This window comes from Malaclemys terrapin, chromosome 1 (assembly GCF_027887155.1).
Source record: "Malaclemys terrapin pileata isolate rMalTer1 chromosome 1, rMalTer1.hap1, whole genome shotgun sequence".
Lineage (NCBI taxonomy): Eukaryota > Metazoa > Chordata > Testudines > Emydidae > Malaclemys > Malaclemys terrapin.
Window position 1 is genome coordinate 215,740,335 of NC_071505.1, and position 23,773 is coordinate 215,764,107.

Below are 23,773 nucleotides of genomic sequence, written 5' to 3' on the forward strand. Positions count from 1 at the left end.
TCATCTTTGTGCCATTCCTCTTCATAGAGTTCCCACAAATCCTGAGGGAGTTGAAGGTCTAAAGCTTGGCAAACATTTCCAAACCAGTTCCAAAAGTGTTTAAGATCATACCTAGCAGCCACTTATTTAAACTATTCCAGGACACTTACCTTATAAGTGTTATCTGCGAAAACACCCACAAAGCCAGGAGACAGGGTATCTTCCCACCCTTGAGAAAAATGTTTTTTTCCATATACGGTTTTAGTAAAACTTTGCAGCCTTCTTTCTCTCCTCAGCTTTTGTGCTGATCACCAGCAGACGTGAGTAGCTCATATAAACTTCAAGCACAAAAGGCTTTGTTTCCTAGGTAACTTCCCCCCCCCCCTTCTCTCCCCCCCCAAAAAGTTTGGGGCATTGGGGAAACACACACACACCATTTTGTTGCTGATTCCTTCCCTGAATAACAATGGATTGCTGGACAAAGAAAGCGTAGTGACCTGACAGCAGGCTCTGACTGTCTGCCAAAGCTACTGTTTGCAAACAATGGGAATGACAACTGTCCAGAGAATAAATGTATGCTTTTGCTCTGGCATCATTTTGATGGTTTCTTATGGTTTTGAAAAATATTAGTCTATTCTGAACATTGCAAGAAAATAAAATGCAATCACCCCCATTATAGAGTTCATCTCGATCCAGACCTTCAAAGCTAGTCAATAGGAGGAAATGATCCTGCAGTCCACTAAACCTATTACAGTTACCCAAAATGGGGAAAAAACATGGTTGTTGTTCCTTATTGATAAGACAGTAACACACAAAAGTTTTCTTTGAGATAGTGCAACAAAGAGAGAAGCGAAAAGCAAGCAAAAGAAAGGGTCAGAGGTTTGAAAGAGAGAAAATGAATGAGACAGGGCTGTTAGTTTAAGAATGCTTGTTTTTCCAATACCTTTCTACTCCACGGGGTCATGTGGCAACACTCAGTGGGGGAAGGCGAGCGGGTGCTGTTAAACTATAAACATGAAATGTGGGGGGGAAAAAGATAAAATTAAAAACATACACAAAATGTTTTTGATTAAAGCACATCAATTCTGTCTAGAGAAACCGCTATAAGATTTAAATTGAGCTATAACTGCAATCTGTTTCCAGCTGAAGAATTCACCTTCCTGAAAAGGTTCCTTTTCTCTGAATAAACTTCCATCTCATCATCTGGCGCATAAAGACATGTCCACACCCCAAAACTGTACTGATTTAGCTAAATTGGTTTAGCAACTAATATAGTTAAATTGAGGCAGCCTTCTGGTGTGACCATTGTTAAAAATCATCTTCAGAGTGCCTTATATAGCTTTAGCTTAGGTCAGTTCCTTACAGATTTAAGTCAAAACTTTGTAAGGTACTCATCCAAATTACATGTCAATTATCTATTTCATGACTAAGTTAAAGATTTATCTGCTCATCTGAAAATAATGGCTGTAAATAAGGCTGATTCTAAAGATAATATATCTAAATCTTCTGTAGATCAATTTCAATTTTTTGACGTTACCATTAAAACAGCCTAAGTTGTAATCATTATGTCAGAATGACAAAGGACAATTGGCTTTATATGCATTTGCATAATGCTTTAAAGGGTAAATAGAGATGTCCAGCACATTACATGTTCTGGGTGAATTGCAGGATGTTTGATGTCTTTATCGCCAAGATCCTGGTTTGTTTGTGATTAGTGTCTTGTTTTAACACCTATGACTGAATGATGACTTCTTTTGAAATGATACATAAAAAAATAAAAAAAGAAAAAGAAAATTCAGCCCTCGATAATCTTAAAAAGCTTTGATTACCAAGTGTTGCTCAATTTGGTTAATAGTGGCTCTCAATTGGTCTCATTTTGTAGACCACTCACAGAAGAGAAATGCTATTATGGGCCATCTTCCCTCCTGATCGACACGGAAACATATCTGCTGTAGTGAATCACAGACCCAGTGTGAGAACCACTGGAGTGAGTTCTCTTTTTCCACAGCAAGCAGACAGATATGCTGAGGCTCCCAGGTCCTAATTCTTGGTACTGAACCAAGACAGCTTTCCAGGGGAATAACATCACCCCCCTACACCTACTCAGTACCTATACAGCAGAGACCCCTCCAGTATTATCTTGCTTCCTTGTGCAGGACTAACACTGACTGAAACTTCCAAAATTAGCTGCCCATACATCTGATGGAAAAAAGGAAGAGCAAATCAAATCAGAGACCACTTCCAATTTAATAAAAATAGCTAGCAAGCCATCTAGATTTGATCCAAAACCAATTCTCTTAAAATGGGAAAGGGGCTAGGAAACGTTACTTTAGCACAGACCAGTGTCTGATACTACTGCAGACAAATGCTTTCATGGATTATGAAGGGAACCGAAAGAATAATACATGAATAATTTAAGTTTCCACTAGCTCTTCAGATATGCAAGGATGATATCACCTAGTCACCAGTAATCTACGCAGAGCAGAACCACAGCAGTAGAGATTATCCCTGCAATTCAACTTTGCTGCTGAAGATTTCAAAGGATTCCTAAGAAGAGTGCTGAATCGAGACAGACCTCTCAGGAGTGGCAGATTCTTAAATGTGGGAATCCTTGTGCTGTTAAACAAAGGGCCACCTGGGGCCTGTCAGCGCAGTGGTGCCCAAGGGAGAGGAGAGAGCATGGGGATTCCTTCTCCAACTTTGCGCCTCTGCTCCAAGGCTGAAAATGAGTGCAAGGACTGCTCCATGTTTGCACCCAAAACAGCATCTGCCTCCCCAAAAGGAACAAGCGATGGCAAGGTTGGGGCCACAAATTAGGCAGAGAAAATGGCCTCAATTAGAGGGGAGCACATGTTGTAGCTTATAAAAGAGTGAGTGGTGTCTGCACTAGTCCAGTGCTCCCAGGATTACTGTGTCTGTCCTAGGGAGCTGCTACTGGTACAGTCTGCCTGCTCCCTAGCTCCTCTCAAAGGCCACAGAATCCCCAAATGGGCCATTTATGTTCCACTGAACTCTCTACCAGTATCTACAATAGTTTTTATTTGCTAAGGAGTGGAGAGGGATCCCTTTCAAAATACAGCCCTTCCTCCCCCCCCCTCCTCGAGAAGTGGGATACGGTAATGATGATTTTCCAGGTACCACAGTAACAAAAACTGGTTTATTCTAATAGTAGGTTTTGCTACCCAACTACTGTTATAATACAAGCAGTCTCAGAAGACAATGTGCAATTGAAGCCTAGAAAATGAAATCCTGTGTGGGATAGTGGGAAAGAGGCTAAAATCACATGACTGATAGGGAGGTTTAAAAAAAAAATCATTAATAATGCTTTGCTGCTCAATGCAGACTGCATAATGCCTGAATTACTTTCCAAGAATTACTACTACTTTTTTTTTTGAAAATCCTTAAGTGGATTAAAAAAAATTAAGAAACTCTGCTCCAATGCTGAAAGCAGCCATAAATGCCAACAAAGCATAACAGTGTATTCATATTAATGGCCTAAAAAAATATCAGCACCAATAAAGGCATTCAACGCACACAGAGAGGTTATGGGATTTCTGAATGACTTAATCGGTAAGAGGCCATAACCTACATTAGAAGTGCTTGTGCAGCCAGAATCCTATTGGCAAAAATATCAGGATTGTCTAATGAGTGACTAGAAAAGATCTGCATTGAAATACAACTCTAAAGACAGACTTTGGTATGACTACACCACAATACTAGGTATTTTAAAAATAATAGAGATGAAAGGAGGAATAAAATGGGTGAAGAAAAAACTTGTTAAAAGACAGTATTCCTTAAATATCCACTTTTCCACTCTCAAGCCTTGGCTTCAAGGAAAGAAAGGTGTGTTCTTAATGCAGGTAGCTAACTTGAGTTAAATCTGAGTGAAGATAAGACAGTCTGTGGTTTGCACAAAAGTCAGCAGGTCGTGTTAAAGATATGGGAAAATCTAGTCTAAAATCTACTTGCCAACTCATGTGAAAACTACAGACTGTCTTGTCTTTACTAGGCTTTTACCTCAAGTTAGAATGCCAGTTAAGAACCCGTCTTTTTTCTTAGTCAGGGCACTGCCTTGATGACCAGTTGAAATCCAGCCAAGCTTGGTAGTGATTTGCCATCTGATGACTGGTCAGTGATCTCATTTCAGTTCTCAATAGACTCCATCATAAAAAACCCCACAAGTGGTGGCAGTTTCAGCATAGAGACCAAGAACTGAGCTGGCATGAGGCTACACTATTCATTCAATTCCAGGTGGTTCATCCAGATTAAGAGTGAAGCACTTTGGTGGGGCAATCTGAGGAAGCTTTGCACTGTTGCTGTCAGTGTTTTATCTGTGCTGTGGGTAAATACAGATTTTCAGACAAGGCTGTCAAGCTGGCATCTTTTAGCATCGTTAACTTCCCTCTCCTTTCCAGATTGAATCAGATCAGGCACTGTCTTTTTCAGATGCTACTTCCGATGACAAATTATAGGCCCAATCCTGCCAGGTGCTGAGCACTTTGCAAGATGGACCCTAATGATAAAATATTAAGGTGTGATTACTGATTTAGGTAGCCATCATTTTGTGCTGCCCACCTTAAGACCCCTTACACCTGATATTCAAATGTGCTGGGCACCTATAAATCCATTTGAAGTCAATTGGAGCTGCAGGTGCTCAGCTTCTCTGAAAATCTGGACGACGATGTCTCAAAATGGGCACCCAAAATCAGAAGCCACGTTTGAAATGTTGGTTTAACTGAATTTCATGATACCATGTACAGCATATGGGATGTCTCCATTGAACACAAAGAACCAAATGCAATACGATCAGCGCACAGCCTTCATTTAAACCCTGGGGTTTTTTTCCTCTTTTGTCTTCTCAATAACAACATTATAAAGTTGCAATTTAATCTAAAAGTAAATTAAGTTTGTGCTGATTTCACCATTCTCCTCCTACAGATGTGGGTGAATCTCTGTATCCTGAGCAGTTGGTATATGCCTTCATACAGTTATTTTATTATAATTATTGCTATTATTACCTATTTGTATTACGTTAGCACTTAGAAGACCCAATTGAGAAGTGCATCCCGCTGTATTAAACAGCCATAGTAACAGACGGTCCCAGCCCCTAAGAGCTTACATTCTCAATAGACAAGTCAAAGGGAGGAAGAAAGTAAAGTATTATCCCAGTTTTACAAATGGAGTTCTGAGGCAGAGAGAGATTATGGGCCTGATCCAAATGCAATGAAGTCAGTGGAAAAATACTAACTGACTTTCCCAAGATCATACAGGAAGTCTGTTGCAGAACTGGGTATTGAACTGAGATCTCCCAAGTTGCTGCTCAGTACCTAACCACAGATGAACCTTCCTACATTTCAATGTTATAGTCTTTGAATAAAGTAATTAGAGTGCAATTGCGACAAACAACAACAAAAGCTAAGAAAGTCAAGGCTGATGAGGGTATGCCTGACAATCTGTCCTCACCTCACTCCATTGTGGGGAAAAATAAAGGTAGGATAATGTAAAGCAAGAACAAAATGTCATTATTTAAATAGGTCATATCTGTAGGGTTGGGGGTTGGTTTGTTTTTAAAAAAACTCTCTCAGAAACTCAAAAGACCAGCTCTAACTGGCTTGGGAAATATGTAATTAGTCATGAAATCATATTAAACACCCCGGGCCATTCTGGCCTGTCAGATAATTTTGCATGTAGGCAGTTTTTCATAGTGCATTTCATTTGTGTTGTTGACAAACTGCGATGGCAACAGTCGATCTATTAAATACAAATTCAGTATTTTTAAAGGCATTTTTCTGCATGGGACTAGAAAAATTCTTCTGAAACCATTCCAGTCTAGTGTGTAATTAATTACTTAGGGACTTCTGCTGCACTGACACATGTGAATACCGTTACTTTTATGAGAGATCCCAGCATTTTCAATGCAACTCTTTTCATGGCTGTAATTGTTAATGTGCCAAGCCTTTGAAATATCAGGCTACCCATGTAAAAATCTTAATTGCACAGACACATCTCCTATTTTCAGCATCTCTTCGACGTTAACCACTTCTGTGCAGTATAACGTACCAGGTGGTGCAAACCTTAAGACTAATCAATGCAAGTGACCATGAAGGCCACCTGCAGTCGGGCACTTGCCAGCTTGGCAATACATAGACCAACTCACTTTCCTGCTCCAGCAATAGGATGAGGAGGAGGAAATGCAGCTGGTCCACAGGAAGTGGCAAATCACTACTTCATTCCCTTTTCTCCTCCCAGGAGTTTTGGGCTCCAGTGTCGTTTATGGTTTGCAAATAGTAAGGCAAGGCTTGTGAAAAAAGCAGTGTCCGCGTTGCCTTAGCACACCTCATTTGAAGTGACAGTATTCCAGGAAATGTTGGCATTTCAAAGTAAGTGACTGCACAGCGGATATGGGACCCATAGCAAAAAGGTTAAAGGAGAAATATAAAACCAAGAGCAAACAACTCATTTGTGTTCCTCTATTCAAAGCTGTTTAGTGAGTGCAGAAAAGTTTTCAAGAGCAGAAAGTTTTTATTCCCTGTATGTTTGTTTAATTTAGAAATGGATAAACTGATTTCCGCCCCCCCTCAAAATTAGTTCAAAAATTCACTTAAATTGTATATGCTAAATGTTAGCCTGCAGGAAATCTTGATGGCTGATTCCCAAACCCCTGCAAGGAGAGGAAGTGCTGACAAAGCTTTAACAGTAATGTGACCAATGCCACAGTTTATAATTCAAAAAACTTTATTATTGACCCCCCTAAGAGCAAGAACTAACAAAAAGGCAAACAAGGGGATTAAGCATTGTTTATAGCCCTGATTTCTGTATCACTGGACAGGTCAAAGAGAGAGAGCATGCTGGAAACTTCCTTTCTGGATGACCTTATGAATACAATTTAAAAAGCTGAAATTCACCCCAGTGCAGCGGGTCAGCATGTAGCCCAAACACCACATAAATCCAATTTAAGTGGTGTATAGGACTTGTCTTGGCCTACTTCACCCAAAATGAATATACAACTCTTCAATAATAAGACTCCATAACTTTTAAATATGAAAACAAAAATCTATATATTGGAAAAATAAGCTGTAGGAGAAATGTGAACTAGTGGTTTGAAACCAGTGCTGAAACCAGGATCTCTTGAGTGCTAATTCTGTCTCTAACACTGACTTTTTCAAGTGGCACTGGGTGAATCACTTAACCTCCTTGTCTCAGCTTCCCATTTGTAAAATGGAGAGTTTACTTCTTCTCTACTTCATAGGCAAATGGCAAGGATGAATTAAACCACTTTTGTAGAGTGCTTTGGAATTGTAAAGCACTGTGTAAGTGCTAAATAATGTTATTCTCCCCCATAACAGAATTTTAAGAGGAGATCAGAACAAATCATTTGTTTGTCTTATGTAGCCAAGGCAAAACTACTGATTTAATTGATAGAATAATTAACATTGTTGGGAAGAGGAAAAGAAGTGCTAGTAAAAGATCAGCATATTTCCAATAGTTTGAACAAAGGGTTGTGTACTATATTTAGAGATTAATATTCTGTAACTACACAGTAGCTTTTTCATGTAGTCAGGCAATACTGGTAGAGAAAATAAAAAATAGTTCTTACCATGCTATTTTCCCCCATTTTATTGCTATAAGACACAATCTTACTCGCATGCCTACATCTCCATATGTTTTACTTTCCACAAGTTTTTGTTTTATCTGCTTGTGGGTGTTTATTTTAGTTTGGAACATTACAAGTGTGATCTGTTAAAATGTTGACAATCCTTTAATGATTAATGGAATGCTTCAGTGTTTTGACAAGGTAAATACAAAAATAAGCTTTGTTTTCTGACAGAAGTCATACCACACATGGTGTTCTAACAGAAGGCAGCATATAATAATAATCCTATAACATCCGACTGTATGTACCACACTTAGTGTTTATATATTGCTTTACATATTCAATCTGCAGATTCAATAGTACAGATATCTTTTTCTATGAAGAATGGTAGGTGCCATTTGTGCATAGGAAGTGCACAGCGGGATTAATTAAAATCCTTCAGCCCCTTAGTATTTTCTTGAGGTTTCACATGGCTTCAACACAAAACTGAAACTTGGTGTGTTTGATTTGAGTTTCCCTTTGAATCATTTAAAAGTGGTATATACAAAGCACTGCAGAACATACCACAGGGAATATTTCTGAAATGGCAGGGAGATGGACTAAATAACCGGATGGGTCATTTCCATTCCTTAAAAAGCAACAGAGGGTCCTGTGGCACCTTTAAGACTAACAGAAGTATTGGGAGCATAAGCTTTCGTGGGTAAGAACCTCACTTCTTTTTGCATCTGAAGAAGTGAGGTTCTTACCCATGAAAGCTTATGCTCCCAATACTTCTGTTAGTCTTAATAGTGCCACAGGACCCTCTGTTGCTTTTTACAGATTCAGACTAACACAGCTACCTCTCTGATACTTGATTCCATTCCTTACTTGTTCCGGATGAGGTCTTGTCTAAGGATGGGGAAAGCAAGTTCTGAAAATAGAAGTCTCTTGAATCTCTGCCCAGACTGTATTTACAGTCAAGCTTAAACTGAACTTTGCGTATGTCAGTATGTATTTCAAAATGTGAAAGTGTTCCCCCCATTTCTGAAAAGTATTTATGTCCTGAAGTTGAACAGCCAGAGATCTGTGAGAAAACTTGTTCTTCTGAGATTTCCAGACCAATTCTGCAGAATCACAAGGTTCTGAACTCAAATTCTGAACTTTTGGAGCTTCACGCTTCACTAGACTGAGTGGGGCACCAGAAAAAAAGAAGAAAAGATTGAAGAATGTGAAACAAAAGTCGTAATTTCAGTCACAATGACACAGAATCTCAGTTTTCAATGGCTGTAGTAGGAGATGTTACATGCAGGGTTGTCATGGGAACGTCTGAGGAATAATCCCATTGTTCTGTCAAGTCTGTGTCTTTCCCAAATTGCTTTTGTTTTCTTCATAGGCAAAAGGGGCAGCATGAGTGGTACTTAGACTTCTGTTTCGTGGAAAGGTAAGACAATAAGCTGAATTTTGGACACATCTTGCCCTGGACACCTAAAAAGTTTGATGATCCTACATTATGTTATGTTTTCTAGTTTTTTTTCCTTATCAAATGTAATCCTTAATTTATTATTGGTTGTTCTATTTATTCTCTACCATACGCATGTTTTATAAAGCCAAGACAACAACTTGAACTTTAAAACATTAAAGTTGTGTCAAAATGCTCAAACTTGGGTGCCTAAAGTTAGGCATCTAAGTAAATAGGCTGTTTTGCAGTAGTACTGAACTGCTTCAGCTCCCATTGAATCCACGGGAGCTGTAGGTAGTAATCACCTCTGAAAAATCAGGCCACTTGCTGAATGTTAATGTACCCAAGTTTGAAAAGTTTGGTCTGTAACTTTTGGAATTTCCTCATTCCCAATTGCTTGAATTTTCAGCCTCAAAGATGCATTGAAAATGGCTTTTTGTTGGCATGAGCTAGTTTTTCTTTCATGAGCACGTTCCTTGAAGGCAAAGGAAGGGAAATAGAGGATATGCTGCTGTTCCATGTATGAAAATTTCAAGTGGTTTTCAGCCATAATGTTTTGTTACTTCATTAATGGTCAGGCAATGCAACCAGTAATTGGCATAATACACCAAAAATTATCCATCAGCTCCCAGAAGCATTTAGAAATTCAGAGGAGTCAATAAGCCTATTGCAGCAGATGTAACACACTGAAAAGGGAAATCTCACCTCTGACGTATTTTCAACTTTCTTTAATGATGCCATTAAATTGGGGGGAGGGAGGCCTGACAAATTCAATTAGTCCTCCACTGTTTGATTGAAGATTTGTAAGAGCTACTCCAACAGTGTTTGCCAAGCAGTGTCTGTGTTCATGCGCACTCTATACCACCTTGCCACATCCTCTCCTTTTACAACTCCCCCATGAAAGCAGAGTGCTCTAATCAGCACTTTGGAGCACCCTGGATTTGAATTAGTAAAACAAGACATCGCCAGCTAACTAGAGGCCAGTAGGATCAAGTGCTCCAGTAACTTTTGCTTGCTCCTGCTTGGGGGGGGGGGGGGGGGGAACGTTGAGCCTGGGCAGTTTCCAAAAAAACCCAATCAAGATGCACACAAGGCTTGACTCTTTCTTACAGGGAAAAAGGTGTCAGACATCTGCAGTTAACATGGCTTAATTTCTGCAAGTACAGAGCTCAGGTTGTTGCTCATTAATACAAAATAATAATTAATACATATATGAAAGTAGTGTCTAAATCTACTAGTCACTTTCCAAACACAGCTATGATTCAGTCCTTTCACCACAGAGCATACACTTTCAAAGGCAAGTTTTTTTCCTCATCTGATGCTAGTTAAGGAAACTTTACGTTCAATATACTTCCAAATTACATTGAACCAATTCAGACCCAGAACCTGGCATCATCTTGGACACCTTTCTTCCTTGCCTCTCATTGACCCTTTTGTCTCCTCTGCTCTGCCTATGATACCACCTTTCACCTATTTCTCCTGCAAACGTCTTCCCCTCTTTCTTCTACGCTGCCCCTAATCCCAGAATGTCTTTTCTTAGCTGATTCACAAGGCCCCCATCCTTGTTCAAGTGCCTCCTTAAGACTCACCTCTGCCATGGGGTCTCCTTGATATTAGCCATCTAAAACATCCATTTAGTTAAAAAATAAAATAAACAGAACTAATCCTTACCTTATAATGCAATTTGTGTTTTCCGAAAAGAAACAAAACACTTCATTGGAACTGGCCGCAGATTTGAACACTGCACTAGGAAATCATCATTAGCTGGAAGTGTGCATTACCCTCAGATCCCGTTCCCATTACTACACTTTTGTACTACATTTGTATATAGTTTATTGCTAAATTAAGTATGTGACTATACAATAACTAGCTACCCACTTATTCCAGCACAGCCATATGTCTAGGTGCCCAGTTGTATATTGTGTACATATACAAACAGGGTGAAATTCATCCCTGTGATGCCAACATAAGGTGTATGCATTATTTAAGTCCCAATAAGCTTGATTTTGGGTGCCTAAGTGGGATTTGGGACTTGCACTGGTCCTTAACACGGGGGAGAATTTCACTCACAGTGAAGTTCTCAAAATATTGGTGAGACTAATTCCTTTAACAATGGTAGATCTGTGAGATCGGTAATTTAATTTCAAATTTGTGCCAAGGGCTAGTCAGTACACACACATTGGGTCAGATCTTCAGGTGGTGTTAATCAATGCAACTTCATTGATTGCACTACCATTTTTACTTGTTGGCTCTTAAGCTAGACACAATACTCACATAAGTCTATGGTACAATAAAATATCTGAATGTACAGTACTGTACAATGGCAGAGCAGAGTCCATTAGCAATAAAAATTGTGACTAGAGATGGATGAGTACTCTGTAGGCATGTGTGTAACTGCAGGTACCTTGGGTAGTAAAGCGGTATCATTACCTCCCATCATTATTTGAAATGCTAGAATTCCTGGTTCTTGGCAATGGTACTTCCAGGACTCCAATTACAACACTAAGTTTCCTCTTGGAAGTATTACACCTTGCTCAGGCATTAGTTAAGAATGACACCTGAAGGTATTGTGGCAGCTGTATAGGAGGATACAATCTCAAGTGCCCATCTGTCTCCTAATGGAATCTTCAAAATGTAACCCACAATATCTTTACTGGAAACCAGCCTGTGTTTGTTACTGATCAGGCAGAGACCAATGTCAACTGTATTGTAACCACACAAATCCATAGAGTAATTATTAAGCATGATGATAAAGGTCACAAAGAACATCATTATTATTAGGTCCAATAATAATATATAAGTTATAGCTTTAGTGTGCATGAAAAGCTTACTGTTAGCAAGTGTCGGTCCTTTATCTCTTTCCTCTTCTGACGGTAGATTGCAGGAAAGGAGGGAAATGGGGGAACCACCACAGAGATGGGCCCTGGGACTTTCTGCTCTCTGTTATCACCCCGGTTTCGTTGTTCTGTTTTGAAAATGGAGAAACTAGAAGTCAGTTTTTCTGATTGATGCAGTAAACAAAAATCTCTTTATTGAGATTTAAACAGATATAAATAATGAAGTTTAATCTTCTAGCAAAGATTCAGGCTGGTGGTCTTCCTCATTATTATTATTTCTGCAGTAGCACCTAAACCCTGAATGGTGCTTTCCAAAAACAGAGGAAGATATAGTGCTTGCCTCAAGGAGCTTGCATTCTAATGGTACAGCAAGTGAGAGCTACAACAGCGGAGGAAACCAAAGAGTTGGTAGACAAAGAGTCAGAAAGTAAGGACACAGGGTTGCTATACATGTAATTGTTACTAAATGTGTACAAAGTTCCCCACATACCCCATTAAAATCCCCTTCCAAGGAGAAGTACCCAAACCTTTTTGACTGATGAGGTTTTACAAAACTAAAACCCAGACTTGGCTCATTTAATCTTTAAACAAAATAGATCATATACTCTTTGGAACATTAGCAACTCAAATCCCAACTAAAAGATCTGTCCTGGGTCTGGTTCTATTCAATATCTTCATAAAAGGTTTAGATAATGGCATAGAGAGTACATTTATAAAGTTTGCAGAAGATACCAAGCTGGGAGGGGTTGCAAGCACTTTGGAGGACATGATCAGAATTCAAAATGATCTTGACAAACTGGAGAAATGGTTTTGAAGTAAACAGGATGAAATTCAATAAGGAAAAATGCAAAATTCCTTCCACTTAGGAAGGAATAATCAATTGCACAAATACATAATGGGAAATGACTGCCTAAGAAGGAATACTGCAGAAAAGGATGTGGGGGCTACACTAAATATGAGCCAACAAAGTAATACTGTTTCACAAAAAGCAAACATCATTCTGGGATGTATTAGCAGGGGTGTTGTAAGCAAGACATGAGAAGTAATTCTTCCACTCTATTCAGAACTAATAAGGCCTTACCTGGAGTATTATGTCCGGTTCTGGGCACCACAGTTTGGGAAAGATGTGGACAAATTTAGAGAAATTCCAGTGGAGAACACCAAAAATGATTAAAGGTCTAGAAAATACGATCTACGAAGACAGATTGAAAAAACTGGATTTGTTTAGTCTGAAGAAGAGAAGACTGAGTGGGGCCATGATAACAGTCTTCAAGTGTGTAGAAGGTTGTTATAAAGAAAAAGGTGATAAATAGTTCTCCTTAACCACTGAGCACAGGACAAGAAGTACTGGGCTTAAATTGCAGCAAGGGAGATTTAGGTTAGACATTAGGAAAAACTTCCAAATTATAAGGGTAGTGAAGCACTGGAACTAATTACCTAAGGAGGTTGTGGAATCTCCGTCATGGGAGGTTTTTGAGAACAGGTTAGATAATCACGTGTCAGGGATGGTCTAGATTTAAGTTCTGCCTCAGTGCAGGGGACTTGACTAGATGACCTATCGAGGTCTCTTCCAATCCTACATTTCTATGATTTTTATGATTCAATGGTAGAAACCCTTCTGGGTCACTCCCACACAGGGCCGGGTTTAGCAGGTGCGGGACCCCACACCGGGACACGAATTGTCTCGTGCCCCCCCAACTCTGCCCCCTCCCTGCCCCATTAGATACCTCCCCAAATCCCCGCCCTGGCCCCGCCCCCAGTCCCGCCCCCTCCCTGCCCCATTGGATCCATCTCCAAATCCCTGCCCCCTCGGATCCCTCCCCAAATCCCCACCCTGGCCCCGCGTCTTCCCCAAGCACGCCGCATTCCTCCTCCTCACCCCTCCCTCCCAGGCTTGCGCTGATTAGCTGTATGGCGGCGCAAGCGCTGGAGGGAGGGGGAAAAAGCAGGACGTGGCTTTTTTTTTTTTTTCTGCTCCGCCTGCAGCCCCGGATGTTGCAGGGCCCTTTTAGGCGTGAGGCCCCATTCCGGGGAATCGGCCGAACCGACTTAAAGCCGGCCCTGCTCCCACACATCCAGCCCCCACAATGCAGATCACAGCAGGAGACTACTCCCCTAGAAACATAATTAAAATCCAGATAATGGTTGTTGAAGATGATCTTCCCCATTGGTAAAGAGAAAAATTGCCCATAAACATGCAGATTTATTTCCATCTCTTACACAAAGAGAAGACAAAACAGAACAAAACTGAGAGCTGGAGGCTCAAAGATCAAGAATTTTAAATAACTGGGGAAAAAAAAAAAAACACATGATTTATTGTCTTCGCCCAAAAATCTGAAAATTTCCTACCTGTAATTTGTTTTTGTCTTAAATACAACCAAAATCAAAAGAGAAAAAGATCAGTAGGCAATCCATGGAAGATGAAGTGCAGCTATCGTCCCCTTTGAAGACTGAATGCAATTCTGAAAGGCTTCCATAAGCTAAATATTACATGTACCGTAAGGATAAGGTGGATTCATCATTGACCCTGCCATGGCACAAATGTCCAAGATGAAAGAGTATCCACTGAGGCCACAGGCCATTGGAAGGTTCACTCTCCTAAAAGACACTACATCGGAGGCTAATGAGCCTGAGGTCTCCCAGAATGGGACTGAAATTACATCCCAAATGGTAGTGAGGCCAACGCAGAGATGCTTTGGACCCAAAGCCTGACTTCCAATGGGAGTTTCTTTTGTCTAGAAACATTAAGAGGTATAATAGAGTATTGAGTACACCTCTACCCCAATATAATGCTGTCCTCGGGAGCCAAAAAATCTTACTGCGTTATAGGTGAAATGCATTATATTGAACTTGCTTTGATCTGCTGGCGTGCACAGCCCCCCGCCCCCCCCCCCTCTCCGGAGCACTGCTTTACCGCGTTATATCCGAATTCATGTTATATCGGGTCGCGTTATATCGGGGTAGAGGTGTATATCAATAGGTCCAGTGAGAAGAAATAAGAAGGAACATTCCAAGCTAGGATTTCATTCCCTGGTTCCACAGCTGCATCAGGTTCTGACTGCTTGACTGGCATCAGGGAGACGGATGCTGAGGCAAAGACTTGTCCCACAACTGAGGTGTCCGTCTTCAAGGCTCCAGCTATACTAGTCTCTCTCAGTTCCAAGAAAATTTCAAGCTCTACGGAGTCTTTCATTGCCTAGAAAGCTCTAGTACTGAAGTCTCTCCAGCATCAATCCATGCCCAAACTCAAGCTTCTTCAAAATCTTCTGGGAATCCGCGTGAGACAGGGGAATGGTTGTGTCTTTTTTCTCCCTCTGTTCTTGATGCCAAGGTAGAAGTAGTTCCATTAATGTTAGCATGCAGAACCAATGGAAGCGCAAGCTAGATTCTTTTTCACCAACTGCGTTCTCAACAACATTGTCAGCTAAGTACCAATAGAACAGTCTTTGTCACTGGCATTTGATGAGTGAGGCAAGGAGAACGTAACTTGTTTTTCTGATCTAACACTGAGTTTGAAGAAGTGGCAGTTAAAATATCTTTTTACTTGTAAATAATGCAAATTTGATATAGGAAGTATAAAGTAGAAAAAGCTACTTTTAGGTGTGCTTTTCAGAGTATAATTGCATTTTACAATTAAAAAATACATAGAAAATAAAATATAACAATGTATGACAAACTGTTAATGCTGCAGAATTAATATTAAATACTGAAGATAGTACATTGCCAAAGCACAATTCGTTATTTAACACCATTACCCATTCCTCTCCACTGCCTTTATGCTTTGGTTGTCAGAATTTCTCCTGTCCACAAGATGGCAGAAGCAGATTATCCTGATGCTAGGACACTTGCTATGTTGATTGTCTAAGGAAACACCAAAGTTCCATTCTAATTTTAGTGCTACTATGATTGTAATTCCTTTTTATGGCTCTTTGCAGTGCTATTAAGACATACTGCACCCACAGTTAGCTGCAGAGTTAAAATCTGCAGAGAGGTCAAAATGTGGTAATTAATTGTAACATTTTATCCAGTTAATATGAGGTTCACAAATTTGATCAATCAATTATTATCATTAATAACAACAACAAATGACTAAGAGAATTATTGATATTGATGCAAATCTACTTCACCTAAGAAAGGCTGCTACTGAACACTTTAAAGGTGACTTGCACAAAAAAAAGGTAATTGTTTCTTCTGCTTGTTTTTTATATTAGATATTATATAAGAACAGCTATACTGGGTCAGACCAATGGTCCATCTAGCCCAGTATCCTGTCCTCTTACAGTGGCCAGTGCCAGATGCTTCAGAGGGAAGGAACAAAACAGGGCAATTTATTGAGTGTTCCATCCCCTGTCATCCAGTCCCAGCTTCTGGCAGTCAGAAGTTTAGGGACACAGAGCATGGGGTTGTGTCCTGGACGATCTTGGCTAATAGCCATTGATACACCTATCCTCCATGAACTTATCTAATTCTTTTTTGAACCCACTCATATTTTGGCCTTCACAACATCCTCTGGGAATGAGTTCCACAGGTTGACTGTGCGTTGTGTGAAGATGTACTTCTTTATGTTTGTTTTAAACCTTCTGCCTATTAATTTCACTAGGTGACCTCTGGTTCTTGTGTTACGTGAAGGGGTAAACATTTCCCTATTCACTTTCTCCACACCATTCATGATTTTATGGACCTATGTCACATTCCCCCTTAGTTGTCTCTTTTCTAAGTAGTCTTTTTAATCTCTACTTGTCTGGAAGCTGTTCCATACCCTAAACCTTTTGTTGCCATTCTTTGTACCTTTTTCAATTCTAATATTTTTTTTGGATGGGGTAATCAGAACTGCACTCAGTATTCAAGGTGTGGGCATGCCTTGGATTTATATAGTGGCATTATAATATTTTCTGTCTTATTATCGATCCTTTTCCTCATAGTTCCTAACATTCTGTTAGCTATTGTGACAAAGTTCCTCCTCTATCTTGGTGGGTCCTGCGCGTATTGGAGGATTTTCTTGCCTCAAAGATTCACCATGTGGGTTGGGGAACAGCCCAGAGACCTTCCCCTCTGGAAGACCCACAGTCCAGGTCAATTGGGAGGTTTGGGGGAAACCTGGGCCCGCCCTCTACTCCGGGTTCCAGCCCAGGGCCCTGTGGACTGCCGCTGTCTATAGTGCCTCCTGTAACAGCTGCAACTCCCTGGGGCTACTCCAAACACCTTCCTAAGGCCTGGTCTACACTAAGACTTTAATTCGGATTTATCAGCTTTAATTCGAATTAACCCTGTAACCGTCCACACAACGACGCCATTTAATTCGATGTAAAGGGCCCTTTAAATCGATTTCTGTACTCCACCCCAACGAGCGGAGTAGCGCCAAAATCGATTTTAGCAATTCGAATTAGGGTTAGTGTGGCCGCAATTCGATGGTATTGGCCTCCGGGAGCTATCCCACAGTGCATCATTGTGACCGCTCTGGACAGCAATCCGAACTCGGATGCACTGGCCAGGTAGACAGGAAAAGCCCCGCGAACATTTGAACTTCATTTCCTGTTTGCCCAGCGTGGAGAGCACAGGTGACCACAGATACCTCATCAGCACAGGTAACCATGCAGGCTGATAATCGAAAAAGAGCACCAGCATGGACCGTGAGGGAGGTACTGGATCTGATCGCTGTATGGGGAGAGGATTCAGTGCTTGCAGAACTTCGTTCTAAAAGACGAAATGCAGAAACTTTTGAAAAAATTTCCAAGGGCATGGTGGAGAGAGGCCACAATAGGGACTCTGAGCAGTGCCGCGTGAAGGTCAAGGAGCTCAGACAAGCCTATCAAAAAACAAAGGAGGCAAACGGTCGCTCCGGGTCAGAGCCGCGGACATGCCGCTACTACGCCGAGCTGCATGCAATTCTAGGGGGGGCTGCCACCACTACCCAACCTTTGTTCGTGGATTCTGGGTCGGGGATAGTCTCGACGCCTGAGGATTCTGCCGATGGGGTGGAGGAGGAGGAGGAGGATGAGCTTGCAGAGAGCACACAGCACTCCATTCTCCCCAACAGCCAGGATCTTTTTATCACCCTGACTGAAGTACCCTCCCAAGCCTCCCAAGCCAGTACCCAAGACTCTGACCCCATGGAAGGGACCTCAGGTGAGTTTACCTTTTAAAATATAAAACTTGTTTTAAAAGCAAACGGTTTTTAATGATTACTTTGCCTGACTTTGCATTCGCGGTCAGTTCAGCTACTGGAAAAGTCTGTAGCTACTGGAAAAGTCTGTTAACGTGTCTGGGGATGGAGCGGAAATCCTCCAGGGACATCTCCATGAAGCTCTCCTGGAGGTACTCCGAAAGCCTTGCCAGAAGGTTTCTGGGCAGTGCATCCTTATTCCCTCCTCCATGGTAGGACACTTGACCACGCCATGCTTGCAGCAAGTAATCTGGTATCATTGCCTGACAAAGCCTGGCAGCGTATGGTCCCGGTGTTTGCTGGCATTCAAGCAACATCCGTTCTTTATCTTGTTGTGTAATCCTCAGGAGAGTGATATCACTCCTGGTAACCTGGTTGAAATACGGGAACTTAATTAAGGGGACAGAGGTGGCCGTTCCTACTGGGCTGTTTGCCTGTGGCGGAAAATAAATCCTTCCCTGCAGTTAGCCAAGCGCAGATGGGAAATTGGCCCTGAAGTTTTCCGCGTTTGGCTAGCAGGGATCTTCCCTGTTACCAGCCACGCGGTGGGGGGAGGGTACCGTGATCATCCCAGAGAATTCATGGCGAGGGGGGGGGTCGGCGGCGGGGGGGGTAGTTTGGTGCCTGCAGGGATCTTCCCTGATACCAGCCATGCGGTGGGGGGAGGGGTACCGTGATCATCCCAGAGAATTCATGGCGAGGGGGGGGGTAGTTTGGTGCCTGCAGGGATCTTCCCTGATACCAGCCATGCGGTGGGGGGAGGGGTACCGTGATCATCCCAGAGAATTCATGGCGGGGGGGGGTTAGTTTGTTTTCTGGTGCTGCTGAATGTTAACAGAAAAACCGCAGCACTCTACTTGCCTGAAGGGGCCCAGACAAGCCCCCCCACACTGCCCCCCCCCAACTGGCTGAGATTGGCCAGGCTTCTGCAGCACTCTACAGGCTATGCTTGGTATGTGGGAAAGGAGGGTGCAGAAGCTGTAAAACAATGGCTTACCATGGCCGCATGCAAGCCGAATTCTGTTGCCCAGACCTGTGATCTCTAGCAGCAAAGCCACAGGCACTGAGCATTAAGAGGCAAAATGCGACCTTGCACAGAAATCACATGTGCTATGTAATGTGAACAGTGTTGGTCACCGTGAAAGAGTATAAGCATTGTTCTGCAAAATGTAGCTTTTAAAACAATTCTCTCTTTTTTCCCCTCCCTACAGCAGCTGCAAATTCCTCAAGCCTCCCTCCTCCATCCCGAAGGTTATCACAGATAAGGCGTCGTAAGAAGACGACGCGGGAGGACATGTTTTCTGAAATTATGCAATCCAGCAGGAGTGACAGAGCTCATCTGAATGAGTGGAAGGAAACAGTTTCAAAGTATAGGAAAGAAGTCAGTGAACGTGAGGAGAGGAGGGACCAACGTGAGGAGAGGAGGGACCAACGTGAGGAGAGGAGAGACGATCGAGATGAGAGATGGCGGCAGGAAGACCAGAGGATGAAGGATGCAACGCTGGGGCTGCTCCGGCGTCTGGTGGAGGTTCAGGAACGGCTGCTGGAAAACAGACTGCCGCTTCAGCCCCTGTTCCACCCTCCCCCCTCCCCATGTTCCGTATCCTCCTCACCCAGACGTGTAAGAACGCGGGGGGGGGAGGCTCCGTACACCTTCCCATTCCACCCCAGTAGACAGCCCAAGCAAAAGGCTGTCATTTTTTTAACCTTTTCTTTGTGGCTTTTTCCTTCCCAGCAATCCTCCTCCCAAATACCACCCGGGTTCCCTCCCTCTTTTTCTAATCTATTAATAAAGAATAAATGATTTTTAAATGATAGTGACTTTATTTGGTTTGAAAGAAAGCTGGGGGAAGGGGCAGGGTGGGTTCCTTACAGAAAATCAGTCAGTAAAGGGGGAGGGTTTTCATGAAGGAGAAACAAACAGATATTTCACACGGTAGCCTGGCCAGCCATGAAACTGGTTTTCAAAGCTTCTCTGATGCACAGCGCTTCATGGTGTGATCTTCTAATCGCCCTGGTGTCTGGCTGCGCGTAATCAGCAGCCAGGCGATTTGCCTCAGCCTCCCACCCCGCCATAAAGGTCTCCCCCTTACTTTCACAGAGATTGTGGAGCACACAGCAAGCAGAAATAACAATGGGGAGATTTCTTTGGCTGAGGTCAGAGCGAGTCAATAATGAACGCCAGCGACCTTTTAAACGGCCAAATGCACATTCTACCACCATTCTGCACTTGCTTAGCCTGTAGTTAAACAGCTCCTGACTCCTGTCCAGGCTGCCTGTGTATGGCTTCATAAGCCATGGCATTAAGGGGTAGGCTGGGTCCCCAAGAATAACTATGGGCATTTCAACATCCCCAACGGTTATTTTCTGGTCCGGAAAGTAAGTCCCTTGCTGCAGCCCTTTAAACAGAGTAGTGTTCCTGAAGACGCGAGCGTCATGAACCCTTCCCGCCCAGCCCGCGTTGATGTTGGTGAAACGTCCCTTGTGATCCACAAGTGCTTGCAGCACCATTGAAAAGTACCCCTTGCGGTTTATGTACTCGGTGGCTTGGTGCTCCGGTGCCAAGATAGGGATATGGGTTCCGTCTATTGCCCCACCACAGTTAGGGAATCCCATTGCAGCAAAACCATCCACTATAGCCTGCACATTTCCCAGAGTCACTAACTTTCGTAGCAGCACCTGAGTGATTGCTTTGGCTACTTGCATCACAGCAGCCCCCACCGTAGATTTGCCCACTCCAAATTGATTCCCGACTGACCGGTAGCTGTCTGGCGTTGCAAGCTTCCACAGGGCTATCGCCACGCGCTTCTCAACTGTGAGGGCTGCTCTCATCTTGGTATTCTGGCGTTTCAGGGCAGGAGACAGCAAGTCACAAAGTTCCATGAAAGTGCCCTTACGCATGCGAAAGTTCCGCAGCCACTGGGAATCGTCCCAGACCTGCAACACTATGCGGTCCCACCAGTCTGTGCTTGTTTCCCTTGCCCAGAATCAGCGTTCCATGGATAGAATCTGCCCCATTAACAACATGATCTCCAAAGCACCGGGGCCTGTGGTTTCACTGAATTCCGTGTCCGTGTCCATGTCCTCATCATGCTTGTCGCTGCGCTGCCGCCGCCGCTGCCTCCTCGCCTCGTTTTTCTGGTCCTGGCTGAGCATAAACTCCACGAGAACGCGCGAGGTGTTTGCAATATTCATGAGTGCTGTCTTGACCTCAGCGGGCTCCATGCTTGCCGTGGTATGGAGTCTGCAGTGTTCACCCACCCAGGAAAAAAGGCGCGAAAATGGTTGTCTGCCGTCCGTTGCTTTCATGCAGGGAGGGAGGGAGGGAGGAAGTGAGGCTGTACCCAGAACCACCTGCGACGATGTTTTTTGTCCCATCAGGCACTGGGATCTTAACCCACAATCCCAATGGGCGCAGGAGACTGCGGGAACTATGGGATAGCTATGGAATTGCTACCCACAGTGCAACGGTGCAGAAATCGACGCTAGCCCCGGTACTTGGACGCACACCACCGAATTACTGTGCTAGTGTGGCCGCACTCATTTCGACTTTATACAACCTGTTTCTCAAATCCGAATTATCTAAATTCGGATTAATCCCGTAGTGTAGACATACCCTTAGTCTCACCTCAGGACCTTCCTCCTGGTGTCTGATAACGCTTGTGCTCCTCAGTCCTCCAGCAGCACACCCTCTCAGCTCCTTGCGCCTCTTGCTCCCAGCTCCTCACACTTGCCCCACAAACTGGGGTGAGCTCCTTTTTAAAGCCCAGGTGCCCTGATTAGCCTGCCTTAATTGATTCTAGCAGCTTCTTCTTAATTGACTCCAGGTGTCCTAATTAGCCTGCCTGCCTTAACTGGTTCTAGCAGGTTCCTGATTACTCTAGTGCAGCCCCTGCTCTGGTCACTCAGGGAACAGAAAACTACTCATCCAGTGACCAGTATATTTGCCCTCTACCAGACTCCTGTACCCCACTGGTCTGGGTCTGTCACACTAACTTGACTGCTGCTGCAAACTGAGCAGATGTTTTCAGAGAACTATCCATGATGACTCCAAGATCTCTTTCTTGAGTGGTAACAGCTAAATGAGAAGCCATCACTTTATATGTTGTGATGGGGCAAGGCCAGATGGCTACAGTAAAGTAGTGAGGAACAGGTTTGTTAGCCCCAGGCTAAACAAATCCCTGGTACCATGGTAACCAAATGGCAGTTGCTCCAGGGTAATCAAGACACCTGGGACCAATTAAGATCCTTCTAGAAGGCAGTGGAGATAGCTAGATTGATTGGGACACCTGAAGCCAATTAAGGACTGGCTGGAACTAGTTAAAAGCCTGTTAGTCAGTGCGGTGTGGGTGTCAGGAGCTATAGGAGGGAGCTGTGCTGTGCTGTGCTGTGCTGTTGGAGGAACGAAGTAGTATGAATCCATATTAGGTGTAAGGAAGGAGACCCTGAGGTAATTGTGAAGAAGATATTGAGTGGGGAAGTAGCCCAGGGAATTGTACACATCCTATTTACAAAAAGTCAGCTTCCCTAGCTGCTAATTTTAGGGTCCCTGGGCTGGAGCCCGGAGTAGAGGGTGGGCCCAGGCTCCCCCCTCCCCTCCCTGATTAATCACTGATACTGGGAGACAACAGAGACTGTGTGAGGGAGAGTTGTTTCTCCTCACCTCCCTTGCTGGCTTATGATGAAAATGGCTTAGTAGACTGTGACCCTTGCCTCTAGAGAGAGAAGGGCTATGTGGAGGGTCACAGTGAGCCTCTGAGGTTAGCAAAATCTGTCAGGAAATGCAGGACCCACGGAGTCAAGGACAGAACTTTGTCACAATGTATAGTTGGGATTATGTTTTCCAATGTGCATTACTTTGCATTTATCAACACTGAATTTCATCTCCCATTTTGTTACCCAGTCACCCAGTTTTGTGAGATCCACGTGTAATTCTTCACAGTCAGCTTTGGACTTAACTATTTGAGTAACTTAGTATTATCTGCAAACTTTGCCATCTCACTGTTTACCCCCTTTTCCAGATCATTTATGAATATGTTGAACAGCACTGGTCCCAGTACAGATCTTTGAGAGACCCTGCTATACCTTTTTCATGTAGAAATTGACCATTTATTCCTACCCTTTGTTTCCCGTCTTTTAAACAGTTACTGAACCACGAGAGGACCTTCTCTCTTATCCCATGACAGCTTACTTTGCTTAAGAGCCCTTGGTGTGGGACCTTGTCAAAGGCTTTCTGAAAGTCCAAGTAACTATCTGAATTGGATCACTCTTGTCCACATATTTATTGACACCCTCAAAGAATTCTAATAGATTCATGCAGCATGATTTCCCGTTACAAAAGCTGTCGTGATTCTTCGCCAACATATGTTCATTTATGTGCCTGATAAAATTGTTTACTATAGTTTCAACCAATTTGTTTGGTACTTAAGTTAGGTTTACTGGCCTTGAATTGCCAGGCTCGCCTCTGGAGCCTTTTATAAAATGAGCCTCACATTAGCTATCTGCCATTCATCTGGTACAAAGGCTGATTTAAGTGATACATTACATACCACAGTAGGTAGTTCTGCAATTTCACATTTGAGTTCCTTCAGAACTCTTGGGTGACTACCATCTAGTCCTGGTGATTTATTACTGTTTAATTTATCAATTTGTTCCAAAACCACCTCTACTGACTCCTCAGTTTGGGACAGTTCCTCAGATTTGTCAGCTAAAAAGAATGGCTCAGGTTTGGGAATCTCTCTCATATCCTCTGCAGCCAAGAC

The 23,773-nt window shown here is 42.9% G+C and overlaps 1 protein-coding gene across 2 annotated transcripts in view; it reads right to left on the reverse strand.

Moving 5' to 3' along the window:
• Positions 1–23,773, reverse strand: part of NHS (NHS actin remodeling regulator) — a 351,391-nt gene that overhangs the window by 18,737 nt on the left and 308,881 nt on the right. For both annotated transcript variants that reach the window (XM_054006889.1, XM_054006897.1), the window contains exons 3-4: positions 11,843–11,976; positions 923–985 (exon numbers count right to left, since the gene is read on the reverse strand). In XM_054006889.1, the coding sequence (XP_053862864.1) occupies positions 923–985; positions 11,843–11,976 (197 nt within the window). The remainder of the gene's footprint in view (positions 1–922; positions 986–11,842; positions 11,977–23,773) is intronic.